The sequence below is a fragment of the Camelina sativa genome, chromosome 8 (genome assembly GCF_030686135.1).
Source record: "Camelina sativa cultivar CO46 ecotype springtype chromosome 8, ASM3068613v1".
Lineage (NCBI taxonomy): Eukaryota > Viridiplantae > Streptophyta > Magnoliopsida > Brassicales > Brassicaceae > Camelina > Camelina sativa.
This window is the reverse complement of record NC_141887.1, coordinates 1,427,971-1,451,067: the sequence shown is the minus strand read 5'-3', so window position 1 is coordinate 1,451,067 and position 23,097 is coordinate 1,427,971. Positions and strand designations below refer to the sequence as shown.

Sequence of the window (23,097 nt, the reverse complement as noted above, 5' to 3'; positions counted from 1 at the left end):
TAGTACTAGTTTGAATGATTGCAAAATACAGCTGGATATATATAAGTAACTGGAATAGGACATGACTCACATGAGTTAGTGCAAGTCTACTTTTTCCATTGATATCATTATAGGTCTTTGTTAATTGTATGGCTTAAAAAAAAAATCGTATTACTAAAAAACTATATACATATGTTTAATAAACGAATAGTTAATAATTTACTGAAAAGAATGACATGTGAATACAAACAAATCTATCAAAGAAACTCATTTGTCAAGTAACATGCAAACAAAACAAAACTTACGGATCATAATTCGTTCACAGCCATATTATTAAACTTGTATGATAAACATAAAACATATATAGCATAGTACTATTTCTGTTACTGTCACCCAAATAACATTTTTATATCATATCCACGCTAAACAAGAACAAAGCTATATACCATCTCATAATAAATACCTGTATATCTAAAGCAAAACAATAAATGATCTTTAACACAATTTGGATAGGGTTGGTAAATGGAGATTGGAGAAGATGTGTTTTACGACTTACGATTTCTTTTTTTTTTTGACAAGTGTCTATTTGGTAAATGGAGATTGAAGAAGATGTGTTACGATTTCCTTTTCTTGACAAGTGAAAGACTATTTCAACCCATCTTATGTAAAAGTGCATAAGAGAATCATTTGCTGTTTGTACTGTCAAAATTTTATTCCTTTTGGTTTTATGTCTTTTTTTTTTTCCAAGGGAAGTACAAATTACATTCAATAGTGCACAAGTAAATGCAAAACGAAAAAGATTTATAACCAAAAAATAAAATAAAGAGGGGATATACACTGAACGAGTTGTTGTGTATTTATGGAGAGTGATGGCTAGTTAGTTAGATGTACTCGTCATTTATCAATTTTGAGACAAAAAAAAAAGTATTTTGGACATTCCGACAATTTAGTTATTTTCATAGGTGGCTAAGATATTTGCTGCCGTCAATTATTGGATCAAATTATCTAAATTTGTTGTACTAGTATTTGTTAGGAAAGCAGTGGTTCTTAAAAGTTAAGGTAATGAAAAATTATGATGACGAGTTAAGTTTGTTGCTTCAAGGAAGGAGCATCATCCACACGTCAATGTTAACCAACCAAAGGTCTCTTTTTCGAGTGTCGTGCAAAACTGCAAAGGATACACGAGTTTACTTTTCTTTCTCATTCCAGAGTTGCTTTTGAACCCCACTTGTACACTGCCTTTTACATTAGGGACGAACAAAATATCTAATGGAAATTAATGTATTTATTTTTTTTTTGTCAACGGAAATTAATGTATTTATAGAGTTTATGGATTTGGATATGGAACCTCTCAATTGTGAAACCAAGATATTTGGATAAGATTTTATCTTTTTACAAAACTAATTCTCTTAAAATATAATTGATTATTCGTGGGGGGAAAAGAAGATCTAATGAATTTAGACCTTATTACGGAGTTGCCACAAAGGCAGTAAACCTTGTTCAGTTAATAAGCTCTACATTGTCGACAAAACAAAGTATATATGACTTAAGGTTTTGTGTGCTAGATCGATAACTATTATAGTACTATGCATAGGTATAAGTATAACCAACTCTCTAGTTGGTGTTGAAGATTTGTTTATATTTAAACTCATATTAATGGTTTACAAGTATGTCAAAAATATCTACTCCAATGCTTCGAGTTGGTTAGAGAGTGAGGCTAAATCTTGCTTAGAAAATTATTGCACAAATCTGGAAGGTGGATTGTTATTCTTTCGTAAGACTCTATTAGTTAAACAATATATACATATATATATATATATATATTATCTTTTCCGGTATATGATAATATATGAATATTGCAAGACTTAAATAGCACCAGCATATGATATTTTAAGACCCATGGCTGTTTGATCTTTTTTTTTTTTGTCGTGAGCTGTTTGATCTTTTCAACGATATTAATATATTTACCTTGCGTTAATGGGAACGGTTAATAAGTTAATCGTTGAGTTTTATGAAAATTATTGTAGGAATTAGAAAGTTGACACAAGAATACTTTGAGAGAAAGTCTTCCTCTACACTTGATGGAAAGCTTTTTCAAGCATATGTTATAAGTTTATATCTAATTAACCAGCCAAGTTGAAACTTACTACAACCTTTACAATCAGCATTAATCATAAGATATTTTTAACTAATTGCTTCAAAGCATACTTTGCACACAAACTTGTTATAAAATTCTCCCATGTACTGTATTCCTGTTTATAATTTAAAGTGACTTATAAGCATCACATACTTGTTGTGCAAACTAAGTTCCCATGGAGGAAGAGATTAATGAACTTAATAAGACCATGGAGATTCATAATCATGAACGAAAATCAAACCTTTCAAACTGAAAAAAGGAATATGAATTATTTAAATTATACCTCTGTCTCATTGTGATGGCATCAAATGGCATTGTATTTTTTCTTTTATAAAAATCCACTATTTTTTTTAATGTTCCTATTATTTTAGGACATTTTGGGCATATCAGCTCAGATAGCTCAAACAAAATTCGAGCAAATACGATTCATTCTTGGTTCAGTATCTGCATTTGGAGTAACTGCAGCCGGTAATTTACAAAATTATGAATGTCTTGGATAAATTCTTATTTTTTTAATGTGATGATGTTAAATGTTTATTCCTCTCTCCCTTATAAAATTTGGTTTTCCTCGGTTTTTTTTTGAGTCTGCAGGTCTCAAAACAGATGGAGCTCTAACTGAGGCTGCAAAAACAGATGGTGCTCTAACTGAAACCGCGAAAATAGATGGTGCTCCAACTGCTCCAAAAAAAACCTGTAAGGTTCTAATTTTTTTTTTGGCTTGTCTTGTCACTTCTAATTCATTATTGACCTTCTTTCATTCTTGTGTTTTCTCTTGTAGAGTAAGCGTTTGAGCTATAGTCACTCAGGATATTTGGCGAGGTGAATAATCGTCCCTTTTCTCTTCCCATTGGAGAAAGGGAAATTGGTTTTCTATGGCTATACGTATTGGACGATTATAGCCATATATCTAGTTGGCGAGCACATGACATCGTATAGTTTATACATATAACCATATAATATATATATATATATATATTTTTTTTTTATGTAACTGAGAGTAATTCTTCAATATTTCTGATAGCTAGCAATTTTTTTTTTTTTTTTTTTTGCTTTTGGTCTATTTAAGCTGCTGTTAAGTTTACACTGTTGTATCTAGATTTTAAGAAGGGGAAAAAGAAGGGACCTCACTTGATCACGTTATAAATTTGGCATCATTAGAAAATGTTTAATTATTCGAAGTGAAGATTTTTTTATATTCCTCTTTCTCTACTTCAAATTGGTTTCGAAGGGTTCAATTCGAGTTTCTCTCTCTTCTTTCACACAGATAAAAGCTATGCCGTTTGGTTTAGTTTTCACCGTTCTCCCATGATGAACTGTTTCATTCTTTAAGTTTGCGCACTGAAGTACACATTGGTATTATTCATCTTAAACTGAACAATGGCGCTCATCACGAAACTCATTGGATTGTATTGACGCGTTCCTGTCTTTAACGTAAAGCTTGCTGCCTGTTTTAACTTCTCATCAGCCGCATCTGAAACACACCCAAGCCTCAGTTTCATTTGATCGCTGTACACATAACAACCTTTTTTGCTCTCTAGCCTTGACGACACGCTTCCTAGCTTTCCGTCAACTCCGGCTACTAACCGAATGCTAGAAGCTTCTTTGTAAGCAGAGCTATCAGTTGCTTGCATCACAAGCATGCCAGGGAAATCAAACGGTTCGATCATGACCAATTGACCAGGCTACCAATTAGTTCCTCTGGACCCGAAATCAGTCACGAGCATTAACCATAAGATATTTTTAACTAATACGATGCTTCAAAGCATACTTTGTACACACAAACTTGTTATGAAATTCTCACATGTACGGTATTCCTGTTTATAATTTAAAGTGACTTAGAAGCATCACATACTTGTTGTGCAAACTTCTCTCCCCCATGGTATTCACGTGTTCTTTGTGTCGTATCTTGTTGCTCTTCTAACGAAAAATTATGTCTAGCTACTATATATAGTTATGATGACCTTTACCGGGGAAACCATCATCGTACACTTAATTATTATCAGAATCTAAATCGATATATCATCAATGAAAATTTTTATGGAATCTAGTTCTGAGTGTGATTTTGTTTTGTGTTATAGCCTCATCTATCAGAAACTTTGACAGTGTCCTTACTTGCTCTTCGAAATGTGTATGTGTGTTCAACGAAGAGATCATCAATCAAAATGCATTTAGACTAATTCCATCGCCAAAACTGTAGTTCATTTACACCTTTTGCAGATTATCAACTAATACAGAATTGCTTAAAGTGTGAGAGATATTCAAATGAAGATTAATTTAAAGCTAAAACACAGTTGTGAAACTTATGGAGTGATGGTAATATCTATATATCTTTCACTCTTATGAAAGACACGACCCATGCAAACGGTTCACCACCGACATTGGACACAGGCCCACCAAACCTCTTAACTAAACTATGTTTTGGGTTAAGTACCCCTAATTAATTAATTGAACATAAACACAACTTCTGGTTTATTTTATAGGCTATTATTTGACCACAATAAAAGCCCCTTGACAAATAGTATTATCTTGACGGTAAAGACACAAACTGATGTAGTGATGTACTCTGAAAAATGTAAATTAAACTATTTGAAAACATTACTACGAAATTAAACTAATTGAAATTTGAATGAAACTTAAACGTCAGACTACAATATACAAAAACAAGAAATACATTAAAAAAAAAATACATATCTTTAAAGTTTTACACTTACTAACCAAACTGTTTTGAAATACATGTAAGGAGCTTTGGATCTAAAAGATGCATTCTTTTTTTTTTTGTCGTCAAAATATGCATTCATGATGCATATATAGATACTGATCATGTCGTAAAAATATTGGTTTTGAAAGTCGATACAGACGAAATTATTGGATGCATGTATCCGCGGCTTTACTGATCTGACGATCGTGGTCGGTCCAGATTTCTAAATAATGCCTTGAAGTGGCCACAACTTAATAGTTTATCTGTAATGGTTCGAGGAATCTCATCGATGATGGTTTGATAATCAAGGCAGATATGATAAATTAACAATAAGAAGACTAAAGAAAACACCCCAAATATAAATATTGTTTTCTTTGCCTCTTTCCAACGGCTAGTTACATGATAACGTGAAATTATATAATAATATTTCATAAATCATAATCAAACTATTTGATTCTTCCCAAATCTTGTTAATTTAATTATTTCTTACAGTTCCCAAGAGGCTTTCCACAAAGGCACGTGTTGTAAGCGAACGACGTGGCATCAAGATGATCAAAAGGAGATCCCGCTGGCATCTTCCCACACAGATGGTTATGACTCACGTCAAGGTGGCCAATAAACGAAGCCGCCGTGATACTCGCCGGAATCGGTCCCTGAAGACGGTTGTTCGCAAGATCCAGCACCGTGAAGTACGACCTCGGTCCGAACGTGTTCGGTATCCGTCCGGTTATGAGATTCCCGCTCAGATTCAAATTCGAGATCGAAGACGTCATCAGAGTCCCCGGAATCTCGCCGGAGATCAAGTTCCCGTCGAGATTAAGCGTCGCGAGAACCGACATTTTACCGAAGGAAACCGGGATTGAACCGGTGAGCCGGTTCATCGAGATTTCAAGATCCGCGAGCCGGTAGATTCGGGTTAAAGATTCGGGTATTTGACCCGAGATTTTGTTACCGCTTAGTAACACACGACTCAGCATCTTCAAACGTCCGATATCTCGCGGTATGACTCCCGAGATATTGTTGTTCCTGAGATCCAGGTGAGCTAAACTCGTTAACCTCGTGATCGACGGAGGAATCACGCCGGAGATTTGATTGTCGGCGAGGTTCAACACCTTAAGCCTCAGTAACATCCCAATATTCGCCGGAATCACGCCGGAGATTTTGTTTCCGACGAGATCTATGTGTCTCAAGAAAGGGAGTTTCGCGATGCAACTAGGAATCCCGCCGGAGATTCCCTTCCAGTCGGCGATGATGATGCCGGAGAGTCGAGTGAGTTTGCATATCACCGGCGAGATGGAGCCGGTCATTAGCCCGCTCCGTTTGGCCTTTTGGAAAATGGGGTCTTCGGATTCACCTCGGAGTGTAATGCCGGCGACTCGTCCGGTATTGGGATCGCAGCTCACACCATACCAGCCTTTGCAACAGTCTTGACCTTTCCACGTGTTGAAAACGCCAATGTATGGCTCGTTGAGCTTTGCTCGGAACTCTAGAAGCGTAGCTCGATCGGAGGGAAAGCAAGAATGAACCGTCGTGGCGGCGAGGAGCAACACGACGACGTTGCTCAACAGGATCACTAATGACTTGTTAGTAGTATCCATTTTTGTGAAACGAATCTTTTGTGTGATGATGTGTTTAATTATTATGAAGCTTTACATAGGTTGAAGCACGTTGACATGGAAGTGTGACTTAACTAGATGGTGTTTATTTATAGTCACATATTGATGTGCCTGAAGACGACGAAATATTACTTTTTGTTTAAGCCCATTGCTTCGTTGAACCTTCTCATCTATTGCCACGTCACATACTTTGCATGCTTCTTAATTTTCATTATTATCAGATTTTTTTTGTTTGGGTTTGGTGTCAAGATTGGATCATTATTTCATTACTCATAACATGGTTTTGTTTGTTTCTGTCGCCTAGTTGTACTATCCATGTCATCAGGCCTGGGCATGTTCTCGGTTCGACTCTCCGGGGTCTGGTCTGGACGATCCGATACGTACTGGAATATAAGAATAACAGATTTACCTATATACTACCTAGATAGTTGAAAAAAATGAGATCAAGTTAATAATCGTGGCAATGCATCTGTTAATATTTATTTTTCCTGTCTCTAGCTACATTGAAATTTTTGGACCCAATAATGAAGACAACATTCAAGTGGCTTAAGCTACAACAGTTGATATTATCTTGGTTTCTTATTGTGTCCACACTACTATACGTTTGGCTGGACTGGAGTTACTAGCTACTAGTTTTTATTTATGTATAGATGCATTATTTAATATACTGTCAATTCACTGACCTTATCGTTGTTGTTGAGCATGTGATCTTTGTCCTTGATAGGAATTAGTGAATTACTAATTAGCACATAAACAATATCAACCCCATGTAATAATTAAATGTATATTTTTCGATCTCCTTTTTTCAACCTTTGAGTCAGTATTTTAGTTGTTCTTCTTTTTTCACATGCAATTAGTCAATATGACATAACCCTAACCATTGTTACAAATGGTCTCCACGTTGCTCACATTGCCACTCCCTACGAACCATAATTTACTTTTGATTGTCATTTTCCGCTACGGTTTTAATTATTTGTTTATTACTTTGTTTTCGTTGCTGTCTAATTAATGACATAATCCGACGAGCAACAACGCAAATACAGTATGTAAGGTCTTTTGGTTATTTCCCTTGAGAATTAGATAACCCTTGAGGTTTCTCAAAATTCATGGTCGGCCCTAGAAATATGACAGGTTTGGAGACAGCTAGAGTAAACGTGATTCAGAGATTTGGCAGTTGTTTAATTGTTGTAGCAAGAGATTTAGAAGGAAGTGTCAAGTCAGAACGAAGACATTAATGGCTTTGATTATTCAAAAGACAACTCATGTGCCCGCATGTGCTTGACGTTCGTTTGCCGTCTAATGCATTTCAGAACTTTTTAAAATGATTCATAGTTCAGTCGATTGGAAATACTAACATGGATACTATGAAAAACAATTACAAGTTTATGAAATGATCCACATATCGTTACTTCTTGCCGGCAATTGTGTAATCTAATTTTTTTGGTTGACGTGTAAAAAGATGAGAAATTTGTGGGAAAGATATGTAAACTAACCCTCAAAAATCAAATGTAGGTAGTATGCAGGGAGGTCAACAACAGACGACTTTTAATAGTTGAGAAAATGAAGGAAAACAAAAAAAGAAAGTTCGATTTCCTTTAGACTAGGACATAGCACGTGTCTATAGCAATATCACTGGAGGATATAACACTAATAAGACGTCAAATGTAATCGTGTTATAATGCTTCAGATAGTGTCTTCAAAACTGTCTTTTGGCTAAAGTTTCAGTAAAAATACCCAGTCAAGAGAACTAAGAGAATAATTATCTGTCATCCCCTGAAAATGAGTTGTGAAATAAAATTTTAATAACATAATATTATTTAATTTAAATTTTATTTGTTTTTTAAAAATCAACCAATCAAATTATGGTATTTAGCAAAAATAAGATCTGAGGGTATCTTTAACAGTCTCGGCATAAACCTTATCTCTTTCTCTTTCGTCACCTTTTTATTACTTTTTGATTTTTTTTTATTACCTTCATCCAGTATAACCGATAAACATGCTCTAAAATGTAGTTTCCGTAAACCAAGAACAAAAAGAGATGCGCATAAAGGTCAAGTTTGACGTGCCATGCAAATCTTAAGATCATCTCCATAAAGTTGGGATCAGAATCGAGTTAGGCGAACCGTCTGAAATCTAATTTGAGCTGATATCATTCTTAAACTGTGATAGATCACTAATTCTAATTGACTAGAGGAAAGCCAGAAATTTTAGATTCGCACAAATGTTTTTGGACAGAGTCTAATGGATTTCGACACAACACTATTCGATTAAGCCTGAAACAATAAAAAGATGATTATAAGAAAACATGGTAAATTTTATCTAAAAATCTTTCAAAATAAAATCAGTTATAGAAATCACTAGTGAAAAAATTACTAGACACTTAAAAAGTGAATTAACCAAATAGAGTTAGGAACCAAAGGGGAACCAGTGATGAACCAGTTAGTTAAAATCGAACCAGAAAAACAGTTGGGAGATAACCACCTCAAACCACCCGTAGTTGTCTTCAATGATGGGGAGTTAACAGTATCGAGAGATGCTTCCGTTTTCTTCTTTTTAATTAGGTTTAGCCTCAATTTTTCCGCCTCATCTAGGTGATCAATTTGGACAATATTGATTACAGTTTTAATACAACCACCAAAAAACTACCCTTAATTGTTATTACCATCTAAAGCTAATGAAGTTTACAATATTACATGTAACACTAGTGAAAAATGTATGAGATAATAAATTTTTCGGGTACGCGTTCGTTTGTTAAGAGGAACTGAACAGAGAGATTGCTTGATTCTCAAGAAAGAAAGTGGTAAGTGAAGTGCCATGATGAGATGACTTAAACTAAAATCTAACCCTTGTTAATATTATATATCTCTGTAACATGATAGCTTCCACCTTTCTTTCTAGCTTTCCTAAGAAAAAGTATTGAACAAAGTGTATTGGTCAAAATTTACTATTAACTTATCAGCAAAACACAATCCATCAAGAAATCTTTTTTTTTTTGCACTAGAGTATCTTTATTGATTAAGCCTAGTAAACATGCCAATATTACAAGCCGAAAGAACCAAATGTACAAAAGAAACCAACTAAAAAAAAAGCCCACAGGTCCAGTCGTAATTTCTTCCTTGAGACTAAAGAGATTAGATGGAACACAGACCACATGGAAAAAGAGAGACATGATGGTTGACGCGTGGGAAGTCGAAAAATGGAGTCTCCGGTCACCGGCAGACGGAAGTAACGCCGGAAAACTTCGATTCCGGTCAAAATCGCCAGAAAGTTATACCGGAATCTCGATCTACACCCATAAAGTTACAGCGGATTCCAATTTTGCTGAGAAAATAAGTCCAAAGCAGAGTTTCATCATCTTCGTCTTCAGTAAAGAGCTTTCCAATCTCCAAGAAAGAAGATCTACATCATAAGCCTGCAAACCAAACAAAGTCCATCGACCCATCAAACTTCGGCATAGACACATGCATCATCATCAATTACTTCAAATGAAACCAAATGAATGATATAAGCAATCAAAATTGGATCCGAAGATTAACCGAATCAATTGAGTCAACAAAAAAACTAAAACCAAACACCACTGAGAGAAGGCAGCGGATCTACTAGAGAAAAGCCTGCCAAGCGGTGCTAAAGTAGCCACCATTGTCGGAGAGAGCGCCAACCAAACCGGCGCTAAAGTAGCTATCGTTGCTGGAGAAAGAGCCGGCCAACTCCGTTGAAGAAGCCAGAGATGCCAAAAGCGAGCCCGATAGCCGGGATATACCAACCGGCGAACAAAAAGAAGATCGGAAAATTTCTACCTCTCTGAAAAATCGCGCAGAGAAAGAAGAGAGAGAAAACCCGACTCAATCCATCAAGAAATCTACACTACTATATAATAATAAAGGAAGAGAAAAATAAAAGAAAGAAGAAAAAACTCAAAAGTTAAATAAAAATAGGAAACAGTGTTGGGCCGAAAGAGGAAAAGTTAAAAAGCCCAACAAAAGGAGCCCTAAAATACAAATTTAGAAAACCGTCGTCTAGGTCTCGATCTCTCCTGTTCCTGTGTCGCCGGCCGCCTCTCTTTCCTTTTTTTTTTTTTTTTTTTTTACTATCCTTCCGTTGATTCCTATCCGATCGCGATGGCAACGAAGCACCTGGCTCTATTTGCGACTCGGTCGGCGGTTTCAGTCACCAAGCCTCGAGGTTTTCGTTCCGGCTTGATTGATAGTCGCCGGTTTTCAACAGTGGATTTCGAGAAGGAGCTTAATAGGCTGAATGAGGCCATCGGAAAGCGTAATGGTGAACGAGAAGCAAATCTTTCAAGCTGGAGAAAGGAGTACGAAGATAATTTGGTATATAAAAATTATATCTGGTTTTGTTTTTCCTTTTTTTTTTTTTTTGTATTATTTACCCTCTTTTCTCACAATGATTATTTTCTTGTGTAGAATAAAAAAGTTTAAGGAGTTTGTTGAGATTCAAAAATCTCAAGAGCGTGAGATCTACACAGCGGCAATGAATTATAGGTGCTTACTTTTTTTTTTTTTTTTTAATTTTCAGAATTTGTTTTAAGTAATTCTAAACTAATTTTTTCTTACTTTACAGCGAAAATTTGAGGATTGCACATAATCAGCTAAAGGAGGTATGATCTATAGTATATATTTTTTTCCACTATTTGTTTGTTAACATGGTTTTGATGATTATTTCAGGCGCTTATTAGCAAGAAATTAGCTATCCGCCAGCTAAATGGCGAGGTGTTTGGGATCACTCTCATGACTTTGGCTTCCGTAGGTGTCATTGCTTCTGCCTCAATCCGTCTCTTCTTTTAGATTTATGTTCTTTAGTCTCACTTTGGGTTAATATGTTTGTTTTAGTTCGTTTGAGATGACTATTGAGTTAATATGTTTGTTTCTAGTTAGTTTGAGATGACTATTGGGTTAATATATGCTTTTCTAGTTCTTTTGAGATAAATAATAGTACTTGCTTGTTGTGCTCTTCTTTTAAAAAGACGTTTTATGGATTATGCACTTGACACCACTTCGAAGAGGGCGAATGTGTCACCTTTTCTTGTTTCTCTTATAACACTGAATTATTCTACAATTTTTTTTTCTTGTATCTTGAATTTTAAGAAGGGACCTCAGGCCATCATTAACGGCAGAACTATTGTGTGTTCTTATCCCAGTTATATTAATAAAAAAGGAAACAGTGGGCTTAGATCAAAAATTTTGGTCTTGGGATAGAACTGATCCACAACGCAGTTCTTCTTTGTTTTCCGTGTTGTGATTGGTTGAGATATTTTGGAGAGAAAGAAAAATCTCTCATCCTCTTCGAAATCGATGATGGCTGAAGAAGTAGGCGCGCTCACATTCCCGATGTCGAGAGAATCGGAGTCCGCTTCTCGACTCAAAACCATAATCTCCGATATGCTTCCTCGTTTCTCCGACGATTACATCGACGACGTCTTCTCAGTTCGTCATCTTCTTTAAATTTCATTTTGCCTTCCTGTTCTAGAGACGACGATTCTTAGGTTTTTATTGTTTTCGAATTCCTTCGTCTGTCTCGTTACTTGTGAATTTTTCCCAAGGATTTGGTACCGGTGACTGATGAATCAGCTTGTTTCAGGAGTATGTTACAGTCCTTGTTTGTAATGGAAAGAGTCAGAGCCATGCAAGATAAGATTTGGACCCGTTTCTTGGGGAGAAATCTCGGGGATTTGTTGCCTGGTTTGCTGTTTTGCATCCCTTTTCTTTGTTGGCTTTTGATACATAAAGGTATTAGTGACTAACATGCGATTTCGACTTGTGTACGACATCCGCCGCTCGTCAACCCGATTCCGATACTCAGCCATCAGAATCTTCTTCGTCTTCGTCGTTCACGTTCGAGAAAGAAATTGAGAAACCCGTCTTAGTTCTGTATCGATGATAGATGCTAAGAAGGAGAAGCATCAGGTGCGATTGAATTGCTTTCATTTTTTTTTTTGGAGGTTTTGTAATGGTGCGATTGAATTGGATTGATTTGTGTAGATGTAATGGGAACTGCTGAATGGAGAGCCATGAAGAGTCCATCTTACTACAAGCGTGGTGACTATGTTCCTGGACTCAAGGTCAGCTTTTGAATCTTCTTATTTGTTTTAAGGATTGATGTGAGAGTTTTAAGATGAGGGAGGAGAAGTTTGGTTGGCTTATATTATCTTTGAGCAAATGGATTAGTTTCATTTCCTGAATCACATGAAGTTCCTAGTTTTAAGAGTGACCGATGTGATCTCCAACGTCTCCCTTCCTCTTTTCCAAGTTCCTTCCTTTTAAGTCATCTCAATTTCATCGCTCCATTGTTCTTCAGGTATCAATTTTACTGCTGTGGAAATTTTAGAGTAGGCGTCTCTGTTGATTTAGAAAGTTAAGGATTTGGATACGACCCTCTTTGATCTGACACCGGAATGTTGGTGGGTTTCGAATTTTCTCTGATAAAGTGTCGATCTTTTAGTTTTAATTTTCTGGATCGTTGTTGTCTTCTTCTCTAGTAGAAAGAAAGAACTGATTACCATTGAGTATATATATGTAGTTATCTCTTCTTCAGCATTTTCCTGCTGTTTACGTTTTTGGTGCTGCTCTATGGATCGAATTGTATCTACAAAGCCCTTTAATTACTTTGCTGATTGCGTTTTTCTGCAAATGAGATCAAAGCTCCGGGATCTTAGATGATGATCTGAGTTTTGAGGAAAGCTTTTAGGTCTGATTCCATACAATGTTGGGGATATTAAGAGATGTTGAGTATGTTGGTCTTTTTCAGGTTCGTTAAATGCAGATTGTTGGACCGTTTAGTTTCAGAGTGGAGTCTGGAATTCAGATTGATCTGAAGAATGGAGCTAACCCCGTGACTGTAGATAAGACAGTATTTGCTATGGAATATGCTATTCAAGTGCTTGCTTCTCCCAAGGCTGTTGCTTGGTTCTCCCACAACAGAAAGAATTCATGGTTGAGCTTCGTTTCTTTGAGATATAGTATCAGGACTTTCCACTCAAAATGTCTAGCTTGATCCTATGAAGATTGTAGTTGTCTGCAGAGAAGTAACTAGACAATGGTTGATTTTTTTTTCAGTTTCTTATGTTAAACAGATGAATGATTTAATAGAAAGGAAGTTTACATCTTACATTATTTCACTATATCTTTATTCTAAGAACACCATAATTAGTTCTCCCATTTTTTTTACCTATGATCTTAATAACTGATCTAATATTATTTTCACTATATATTTAATCTAAGAACACAAAAAAAAGTTCTCCCATTAATGATGCCCTCAGTTGATCACGTTATAAATTTGGCACCATTAGAAAGTGTTTAATTATTCGAAGTCAAGATTTTTTTTTATTCCTCTTTCTCTACTTCAAATTGGTTTCTTCTAATTTGAGTTTCTCTCTCTTCTTTCTCTTTCTTCTTTCACACAATAGAAGCTATGCCGTTTAGTTTTCATCGTTCTTCCAATCCTCCATTAATTGTACTAATGGAGTGTTCTTTTAATTAACTGTTTCATTCTTTAAGTTTGCACACTCAAGTACACATTGGTATAATTCATCTCTTAAACTGAACAATGGCGCTCATCACGAAAACTCATTGGATTGTATTGACGCGTTCCTGTCTTTAACGTTAAGCTTGCTGCCTGTTTAAACTTCTCATCAGCCGCATCTGAATCACACCCAAGCCTCAGTTTCATTACGGTTTGATCGCTGTATACATAACAACCTTTTTTGCTCTCTAGCCTTGATGACACGCTCCCTAGCTTTCCGTCAACTCCAGCTACTAGCATTAAGCAGAAGAAGAATCTTGAACAGTGACTTAGAAGCATCACATACTTGTTGTGCAAACTTCTCTCCGGCACGGTATTTCACGTGTTCTTCGTGTCGTATCTTGTTGTTCTTCCAACGAAAAATTATATCTAGCTACTATATAGTTATGAGGGGAAGCCATCATCGTACTTCGTACACTTATTATCAGAATCGAAATCGAGATATCATCAATGAAGAAAAATTATGTAATCTAGTTCTGACTTGTGAGTGTGTGTGTTCATTTTGTTGTGTTATAGAGTCATCTATCAGAAACTTTCACAGTGTCCGTCCTTGCTCTTCGAAATGTGAAATGTGTGATCAATGACAGATCATAGAGATCTTCAATCAAGATGCATTTAGACTGATTCCATCTCAAAAAACTATAGTTCATTCACACCCTTGCAGATTATCAAGTTGCTTAAAGTGTGAGATATATTCAAATGAAGGTTAATTTACAGCTAAAAACACGGTTGTGAAACTTATGGAGTTATGGTAATATCTATATATCTTTCATTCTTATGAAAGACACGACCCATGCACAGTTCACCACCGACATTGGACACAGGCCCACCAAACCAACTCAACTAAACTATGTTATGGGTTAAGTACCCCTAATTAATTGAACATATACAGAACTTCTGGTTTATTTTTGGCTAGTACCACAATAAAAGCCACTTGACAAATAGTATTATCTTGACGGTAAAGACACAAACTGATGTAGTGATGTACTCTGAAAAATGTAAATTAAACTATTTGAAAACATTACTACGAAATTAAACTAATTGAAATTTGAATGAAACTTAAACGTCAGACTACAATATACAAAAACAAGAAATACATGAAAAAAAAATACATATCCGTTAAAGTTTTACACTTACTAACCAAGCTGTTTTGAAATACATGTAAGGAAGGAGCTTCGGATTTAAAAGATGCATAGATAGATACCGACCATGTCGTAAAAATATTGGTTTTGAAAGTCTGTACAGACGAAATTATTGGATGCATGTATCCGCGGCTTTACTGATCTGACGAGCGTGGTCCGTCCAGATTTCTAAACATTGCCTTGAAGTGGCCACAACTTATATCCTAAATTCATAATCTGTAATGGTTCGAGGAATCTCATCGATGATGGTTTGATAATCAAGGCAGATAAACAAGAAGAAGTCTGAAAAAAAAAAATCTGAAGAAAACACCCAAAATAAAAGGAGAAGTCTGAAACGTTCTTCTTTTTGCACTTGGTATGCAAATCTTAAGGACAGCCCCATAAAGTTGGGATCAGAAGTGAACCGTTCTAAAATATATGTTGAGCTGATATCATTCTTAAACTGTGATAGATCCACTAATTGACTAGAGGAAAAGCCACAATTTTCAGACTGTCACAAAAAATTTCGGACAAATTCATCATCCATGATCCATGTATGGATTTCGACATCAAACTATTCGATTAACCGTGATTGAAAACGATAAAAAAAGATGATTAGAAGAAACAAAGTACACATGCTTTTGGATAAAATCAAAGTTCAATTGGTAATTTTTTCTACAGTTTTAAAAAACTAAAAATCAAAACTGTAATAGAAAATTACTAGTGAAAAAATTACTAGACACTAAAAAGGTGATTTAACCAAATAGAGTAAACAAACATACGTGGCTTACACAGACAGAGATATGCTCGAAGAAAAAATAACAAAACAAAACAAAAAGGTGTAGTAAGTAGAGTGACCCAGGCTGGACAAGGAGATGATGATGATGCTCACGCTCACACACACACACACACTCAACGTTAACCCTTGAATCGCTTCACCTTCCTTACGGGGGGGGGGGGGGGGGGGGGGGGGGGGAAATCTCAACTTTTGAAATCACAGAAACTTCCAAAACCCCCAAAAAAAAAAAGTCTCAAAATTGAAAATTGAAAATCTCTCAAACCTCGTTGATTCCTCCTTCCTTCCTCCCATGGATGAACCCGGTTCGGATCCGGATCCCGGGTCTTACCCAATTCCGCCCGCTTCAGTCCATCTCTCCCCCTTTTCCTCCTCTCTCATTCCGCCTCCTCTCTCAGCTCACTTCACCCGTCGTCCTTGTCAGCCTCTGCAATCGTCTCGGCGTCTATCTTACATCTCTCTCCAAGGTTTACTCGTCAATTCCGATGAAGCCAGCTCCGCTCGGTCAATCGGCGGCGGATTGAGCCGAGACGAAACCCTCGCGTGGGAGCTCTTCACTCCTTACCAGAGGTTCCTGATTGTGGCCGTCATTAGCGTCGCCGCCTCTGAGTCGAAGAAGAACGGTTTGATTCGAAAGCTCCAGAAATCTGTTGGTCTTAGGGTTCGTATTGGTTTCTCTTATTAACTTAACTGCTTGGGATTTGATAAATTTCGTTACTTTGAACAATTTTTACTTAAAAAATATTAGCATTTTTTTCGGATTGTTTAATTTAAAGCACTTTGCTTTTACATGATTCTGTTTATTTATGCTTTCAATTTCCGTTACTTGTTTTTGAATTTCACACATTATGGTTTTAATCATACAATTTTATGTGTTTAATCTCTCTAGATCTCAAGTGTTGACTTCACAATGGTCTCACTGATGAAGTCTTCAACCTTTTTGTGTGTTTGAAAACTTAAGAGAGATATGGTTATTGTAATGTTGGTGTCCTCGTTGTTTAAGTGCAAGTGTGGATATATATTTTTTTTTTTTCAGGATCAGGTTCTTTCAAGTATGCAGCAAAAGCTTGACGATTTGTGTCAACAGCTAAATCTTGTCAAGGATCAGTCTGGAACTGGAACCAAGATCTCAGAGCATGATGATGATCTACAACCAACTTTTAAAGAAAAGTTTGGATCTGAGAGGATTAATTTCGTAGATTGTGGCTGCTGGCTATGTGATCAACATCATCACTCATCACCTGTTGTTATACAGGTGTGCGTCTGTGTCCATGGCGATCATTGATGAGCATCTATCATTTCTATTGATCCAATTGATTATAATTATGTTTCTCAACTTCTCACTGGTTTTACTGTTTAGGATAAAGTTCCTACAAATCTGGTGATTGACGCAGAGCCAGAGGAAAGGCGTATGTCTTACATGTCAGATTGGTGTTCCAGTGTCACTTCTGCTGCAGAAAACCATGTATGTTAAGAACTTGTGAATTTGGTGAAACAATCTTTGTGTTGGGTCTTGGTTGGTTTTGTTGCTAATGACAGATCATTTGGTTTTAATGTGTATTGCAGTTTGATAATCTTTCACTCGACCAAGACATGCTTTCCCTCAGAAAGGAGTGTCAAGAGAAAGATGCAACAATAAAGGACTTAACTTCGTTTCTTCAATCGACCACCAAAGCTGGTTCAAAAGTAACCGCGGCATCCTAGACTTTTTTTCAAACTCCCTTCAAATTTCTTCGTATGACTTATGTTTCTTCTTTCTTTAACAGCGAGAAACGGAGCTTGAAGAGATTATTCGCAGGAAGAAGACAATAATTAAGAAGCTCAAGAGAGACGTGCTGGTGTTAGAAGAAAAGGTGATAAACTTAACCAACCTTTACAAGTTCCAGAGCCTTGCTTTCGATTTTCATCCTGAAATGTTCCTGGTAGATCATTGTATATGATACCTTCCATACATTGTGAAACGCGCAGGTCACACAGCTCACTAAGCTCCGGAGGTCCTCCTATTCAGCTGCAGTCTCAAATACCCATGAATTCCCAATGAGAATGGACAATCTTCTTTATGATATGGATCTTCTTACAACTTCTTCATCCTCTGATTCGGAACCTACTGTAGACACACCCCAGCGAGCTGTGATGGAGGCTCCAGTTGATTTCATAAAGGAGGAACAACTCAAAGCTGTGGGACAAATCCATAACTCAGCTCCAGCTAAATCCTCGACGTCACTTGTGAAATCTGTAAAGCCGCCTTCAGTAGTTAGTCCATCGACTACCCGCCGTAAGCCTGTTTCAGTTTCTTCTTCTTCAAGGATTAAAAGGGATTCCTCTACAAGTGATTCAAAGAAACCTAGAAGGCCACTGCAGACTACTCCAAGAGAATCCTCTAGTTTGCATAAGAGATGGGTTTAGTGAGTATTGGTCTATACCAGCGGCCAGATGTTACTGTAAGTAGGTGTTTCGGAATCTAAAAGTATATTGTAGCTAAAAGTATAATATGCCATCAAATTATTTGTTTTGAGAATCTTGACTTCATATCAAAAGCTCTCAGTTGGATTTTTTGAGTTTTATAATGTAAAATGCTTGTAGGATTTTTGAAGCAGGCATGCATGAAACATAAGCATCACATAATATTAAAAAAGAAAAGAGATTTTTAAGATGACAGCGTTAAGTCATAATAAGCAAACTTGAGTCAGTTTATTTTAAACAAAGAAGAGTTAAAGAGATTGAAAAAAGCAATTCCCTGCGATCTCACAAGAAGATGTACAGTGTTAGGATTTCTCCTGCTGAGCTTGAAGAAGAGCAAGCTGAGATCCCAGTGGAAGCATAGCAGGCTGCCTTTCTGATAGAAAGTTCTTCCTCGTCAAAGGGTGTTTAAGTAGTGGCAAATCTTCGTCCTTGATGTGAGCAAAACGACCATCACCACCACCAACAGAAGAAGCAGACAAATTAATCTTACCCGGAGCTTTTTCCATTCCCTCCTTCTGAATCCGCAATTCCTCTAAACGATGAAGATTATAGAAAAAACCCTCGATAACAATCTCCATACGATCACTAGTCAGCTTTTCAGAACGCTTTATTACTTCCGACTTCAAAACAGCAACCTGATCGAAATACTCGAACTTGCTATCAGCTGGCGTCAGAAACTCAAATTGAGGGTTCATATGCTCTTTCCTATACAAATGTAACCAAAAATCCACTCCATACCGTGCCACATACTCGGCTGTGAGGTTAACAGTACAAAGCTCCTTTCGAGTACTGAATCCTTCAGGGAGAGTAGCTGGAGGACGAGGTTGTGCATCACCTTTTAACTTAGCTAAAGGATCAGGTCGGAGGCACCCATCTATATCTTGATTCAGGCACGGTATTCAGCAAGCTTGTGCTGGTAAAATGCGTGATAAGGATCTGACTTCCTCAGAAAGTTGAAATCTTCAGTATCCTTACTAATGGCCATGATCCTCCTCTCCATCTCCGCCACTGTCCAGGAAACCAAAAGTGCAGTTTTCTCAACCGAGCTTCTGATCTCTGGAGGTGGCTCGACGATTGCTACATCCTCCGGAGCTTGATTTGTCGAAGTGAACATTCTTTCTACTTAGGGTTTTGGGGACGGGAGAGATAAGAAGAAACGACTGCGAAACCTAAATCTTGGAAGTAAAACGAAACTGGTGAAGCCGAGGGATGGTTCTTCTTAATTTTTACCAGCATTGGAGTTGGAGGTCTATATTTATAGAGAAGCGTTAACACTACCCAAACCTAATGTAATTAGGATTCCTAAATCCAAAATAAAAAGGATAAACTAAGAAGAGACAGAAAACTGAAAACAGAGTAGGAAAAGGAATAAAGCCAAAGACGTGTTTGACAAGGTAATAATAGTGAGCTGCTGCAACAGAAACGATTTATAGTTCTTCTTGTGAATAAATATAATCAACCGAGGATTCAATTAGTAGTATTTACAGTTTTCCAATGTCTGTCCATTATAATTTGTTAGGCCGAATTTAATTTGATAGAAAAAGGAGATGAAAATATTCATTTATTTTTCCGGCAAACTGAATCATTCATTAGCTTTGCATTGTCAATATATTTTCTAAAAAACTGGATTGGGTCATTACTGTATCTCCCCTTTTTAGTTAACTATAGAATAGCTAATGAAGGCGAGAGAAAATTAAGACAAAAAAAAAACTTTAAGAGTGGAAGTAAAACATTACAGGACGCAAGTCTTCTACACAAAGTCGTACTCGTCCAACTTTTGTGTGTTTGCCTGTGGTGGTCGCATCATCCCCATACAAGACTTATCATTTTTCCATGAGAGCAAAATAATCAACACCACCCACAAAAGCATGCATATCCCTCATAGACATCTCCACTCCCTCCTCTTGCATTTCCAATTGAAGAAGCTCGAAAAAACCATTAAGAACGGTCTCCGTAAACGCACGATTCCCCTCATTAAGAACGGTCTCCACAAAAGCAACACCCGTCTTATTCCTCGTCTTCTGAGACGGCAGTAATACAGTCCCATACGCACGAATAAGCTGAATGTAAAAACAGTACCTGGTACCATCACTATCCCTCATAAACTCAAAGTGAGGGTTCATTTTTACTCTCTGCACCAATTCGGCCAAGAAATGACTCTTATACCGCACCACAAACAGCGCTGTGAGCTTCATAATACCAAGTTCCTTGGGCGTGATGCCTTCAAGAGGTCTAACTAATGCAATATTGCTGGGATCCTTACCCCAATCCAGGGATCGACGAGTCACGTGATTGGGTAGTGCATTACCTACAGACTCACGGAATTCAGTAAGCTTCTGCTGGTAAATTGCGTGAGAAGGGTGTGAGCTCCTCAAGAAGCTGAATCTTGTATCATCCACATTACAGTCCCTGATCAGACTCTCAATCTCCAAACCCTATTTGGAAACCAAAAGTGCCGTTTCATCAATGATAATTGCGACATCTGGACGTGGCTTAATGTTTGTTACAACCGCCGGAGCTTGGTTTAAAAATTTTTGCGCCGGTACTTGCAAATCACTCTGCGTCGAACTGGACAACTTTAAAGGCATACCAGGCGGCTGCATTTGTGGCGGTGGGTTCAACGACATCATTGAAAAGTGTTGAGCAGTTGGTGGCACGTAAGCAGAAGAAAGCAACAACGAGGTTTGTGAAATATTCACGCCTGCCATCAGTTTCCTTCATAAACTCAAACTGAGGGTTTATAACCACTCTCTTCACCAATTCCGCCAGAAAAACCATCCCATACCGAGCCACAAACTGAGCTGTGAGCTTAATGATACCAAGTTGCAAGAGCGTGACCCCTTCGGGAGGTTTCAATGAAAATCTGTGAGGTGGTAGAGGGTTAAGAAGAGCCGACACTTTGGGAAACATATAAAGACGAACACCATTATCAGTAGCGGGAGCACCAGGTTGGATATTCTGAGCTGATCCATCTTCTTGATTGCGAGCACGGTATTCAGTAAGCTTGAGCTGGTAAAACGGGTGAAAAGGGTCTGTTGTCTTCAAGAAGTTGAAACTTTTACAGTACATCATCCTCCTCTCCATCTCCATCCCCTTTTTGGAAACAAAACGTGCCGTTCTTTCAATAAGATCTCTGAGTGTTGGAGGTGGCTCAATGATTGCTACATCCATATTTTTCTTTCTACAACCAGACAAAAACATAAGAAAACATTCAAATCAAATTCAGAACACCATATATATCAAATCAAAAGAAATATCAAAATCAGATTCTCCAAATTATCAGTTTTTTTAAGACCTAATTTAGGTATGATAGGAAGCACCGTACCTCAGCCGAGAATGAACAGCGTCGCGACGAGAACTGCCGTGAGGTCGAGAAGAAGCTGAGCGCCAATGACTTCGAGACCTAAACCTTGGGAGTCAAGGAAACACGAAGAAGATCCTCCTTCCAAAATAATTTAACTGAGCCCTTATGCGTAGGCTAGTAGTAATTTATAACGAAACTAGTATTAGGGTTTTTAATTATTACAGCTTTCCAATGAGCCTTTATTAATTGGGCTTATAATGTCGGTTATAATTTGTAATTAGACCGACTTAATTTTTGGGAGGAAGATATATGAAAACTGAATCATTTTTTTTTTAAATCAGTCGTCAATGGAATTCCTTAATGAGAGTAAGGTATATAAGATTTTAATTTTAAACATCAATGACAATGACGATGATGTTGTCGGACCATACGGTTAATAATATATAGTTTGTTTCCTCATACTATGCTTCAGACAAGTTTTTGTATGTACCGATCTGTTCATTACAGTTTTGAAACCTGAGTAAGTTACTGAGTCATCAATAATAGGTTATGTGGAAGATGAAAACAGGCATGTTAAGCATCTTTCATACAAGTCAAATCAGAATAAAGAAAAAAAAAAAAAAAGACCTTAAGATTCTCTATTCTCCATGTAAGCAAAATAGTCAACACAACCCGCAAAAGCATGCAAATCACTCCTATCCGCCATTTCCAGTTGAAGTTGATCGAAAAAACCATTGAGAAGGGTTTCCATACAAGCAGCACCCCTCTCGCTCAGCTTTTGGGAACGATTTACTACTCTCGAATACGCAACAACGAGGTGTGTGAAATAATCAGGCCTGCCATCAGTTTCCTTCATAAACTCAAACTGAGGGTTCGTAGTCACTCTCTTCACCAATTCCGCCAAAAAAAGCATCCCATACCGAGCCACAAACTGAGCTGTGAGCTTTAATAATACCAAGTTGCAAGAGCGTGATCCCTTCGGGAGGTTTCAATGAAAAACTTTGAGGTGCTAGAGGGTAACCCAAGGCCGATAATAGAGGGACCATAACAACACGAACAGACTCATCAGTAGCTGGAGCATCAGGTTGAGCTGATCCATCTTCTTGATTCCGAGCACGGTATTCAGTAAGCTTGAGCTGGTAAAATGCGTGGTAAGGGTCGTCTGGTCTTCTCAAGAAGTCTTATCTTGAATCCCCTCTCCAGCCAACAAGACCTTCCTCTCCATCTCGATCCCCAGTTTGGACACCATCAGTGCAATATGCTCAATAAGAATTCTGATTTTTGGAGGTGGCTCAGTGATTGCTACATACTCCGGAGCTTGGTTTGAACTGGAAATATTTTTCTGCAACCGGAAAAACATAAGAAAAGATTCAAATCAAATTCAGAAAACCATGAATATCAAAATCAAAAGAAACCCTAAAAATCAGATTGATTTAGGTCAAAA

At 37.2% G+C, this 23,097-nt stretch overlaps 3 protein-coding genes and 3 long non-coding RNA genes across 12 annotated transcripts; 3 read left to right on the top strand and 3 right to left on the bottom strand.

Annotated features, from left to right (window-relative positions):
* Positions 1-2,342: 2,342 nt before the first annotated feature.
* LOC104705537 (uncharacterized) lies at positions 2,343-3,980 on the top strand. 2 transcript variants are annotated; one of them, XR_015564699.1, is made up of 4 exons: positions 2,343-2,584; positions 2,708-2,809; positions 2,895-2,935; positions 3,381-3,980. It is a non-coding gene; the product is annotated as an uncharacterized LOC104705537 (long non-coding RNA). The 2 variants fall into 2 exon arrangements; XR_754334.3 differs by lacking the exon at positions 3,381-3,980 and having other exon boundaries at positions 2,347-2,584; positions 2,895-3,311.
* A 1,191-nt stretch (positions 3,981-5,171) lies between these two features.
* Positions 5,172-6,571, bottom strand: LOC104705536 (uncharacterized). Its single transcript, XM_010421551.3, has one exon. The coding sequence runs from the start codon at positions 6,410-6,412 to the stop codon at positions 5,294-5,296; it is 1,119 nt and encodes a 372-aa protein (XP_010419853.1). The 5' UTR covers positions 6,413-6,571; the 3' UTR covers positions 5,172-5,293.
* A 2,842-nt stretch (positions 6,572-9,413) lies between these two features.
* On the bottom strand, positions 9,414-10,343 carry LOC104705533 (uncharacterized). 2 transcript variants are annotated; one of them, XR_015564522.1, is made up of 2 exons: positions 10,031-10,343; positions 9,414-9,842 (listed from the first exon to the last, which is right to left on the bottom strand). It is a non-coding gene; the product is annotated as an uncharacterized LOC104705533 (long non-coding RNA). The 2 variants fall into 2 exon arrangements; XR_754330.3 differs by having other exon boundaries at positions 9,967-10,330.
* Positions 10,344-10,427: 84 nt separating this feature from the next.
* LOC104705534 (uncharacterized) lies at positions 10,428-13,560 on the top strand. Of its 5 annotated transcripts, none has more exons than XR_015564521.1 (9): positions 10,428-10,761; positions 10,855-10,932; positions 11,012-11,048; positions 11,116-11,193; positions 12,029-12,129; positions 12,251-12,354; positions 12,430-12,509; positions 12,746-12,848; positions 13,196-13,560. It is a non-coding gene; the product is annotated as an uncharacterized LOC104705534 (long non-coding RNA). The 5 variants fall into 5 exon arrangements; XR_015564517.1 differs by lacking the exon at positions 12,746-12,848 and adding an exon at positions 11,589-11,933; XR_015564518.1 differs by lacking the exon at positions 12,746-12,848.
* Positions 13,561-15,832: 2,272 nt separating this feature from the next.
* On the top strand, positions 15,833-18,471 carry LOC104705532 (uncharacterized). The gene is made up of 6 exons (XM_010421550.3): positions 15,833-16,547; positions 16,923-17,141; positions 17,247-17,351; positions 17,453-17,572; positions 17,653-17,739; positions 17,855-18,471. The coding sequence occupies exons 1-6, from the start codon at positions 16,179-16,181 to the stop codon at positions 18,290-18,292; spliced, it is 1,338 nt and encodes a 445-aa protein (XP_010419852.1). The 5' UTR covers positions 15,833-16,178; the 3' UTR covers positions 18,293-18,471.
* A 180-nt stretch (positions 18,472-18,651) lies between these two features.
* LOC104709105 (uncharacterized) lies at positions 18,652-21,625 on the bottom strand (the record flags this gene model as incomplete). The annotated part of the gene is made up of 5 exons (XM_087463048.1): positions 18,652-19,160; positions 19,244-19,357; positions 20,205-20,784; positions 20,927-21,530; positions 21,579-21,625. Coding segments are annotated over 5 exons (1,854 nt in total), but the record flags the coding sequence as incomplete, so codon positions are not given.
* Between the last annotated feature and the right edge of the window lie 1,472 nt (positions 21,626-23,097).

Coding starts and splice junctions, on each gene's coding strand:
- LOC104705536 (XM_010421551.3), bottom strand. CDS start 6,412: ATGGATACTACTAACAAGTCATTAGTGATCCTGTTGAGCAACGTCGTC.
- LOC104705532 (XM_010421550.3), top strand. CDS start 16,179: ATGGATGAACCCGGTTCGGATCCGGATCCCGGGTCTTACCCAATTCCG. Junction 16,548..16,922: donor AGAAATCTGTTGGTCTTAGG/GTTCGTATTGGT, acceptor TTTTTTTTTCAG/GATCAGGTTCTTTCAAGTAT. Junction 17,573..17,652: donor CCACCAAAGCTGGTTCAAAA/GTAACCGCGGCA, acceptor TTTCTTTAACAG/CGAGAAACGGAGCTTGAAGA.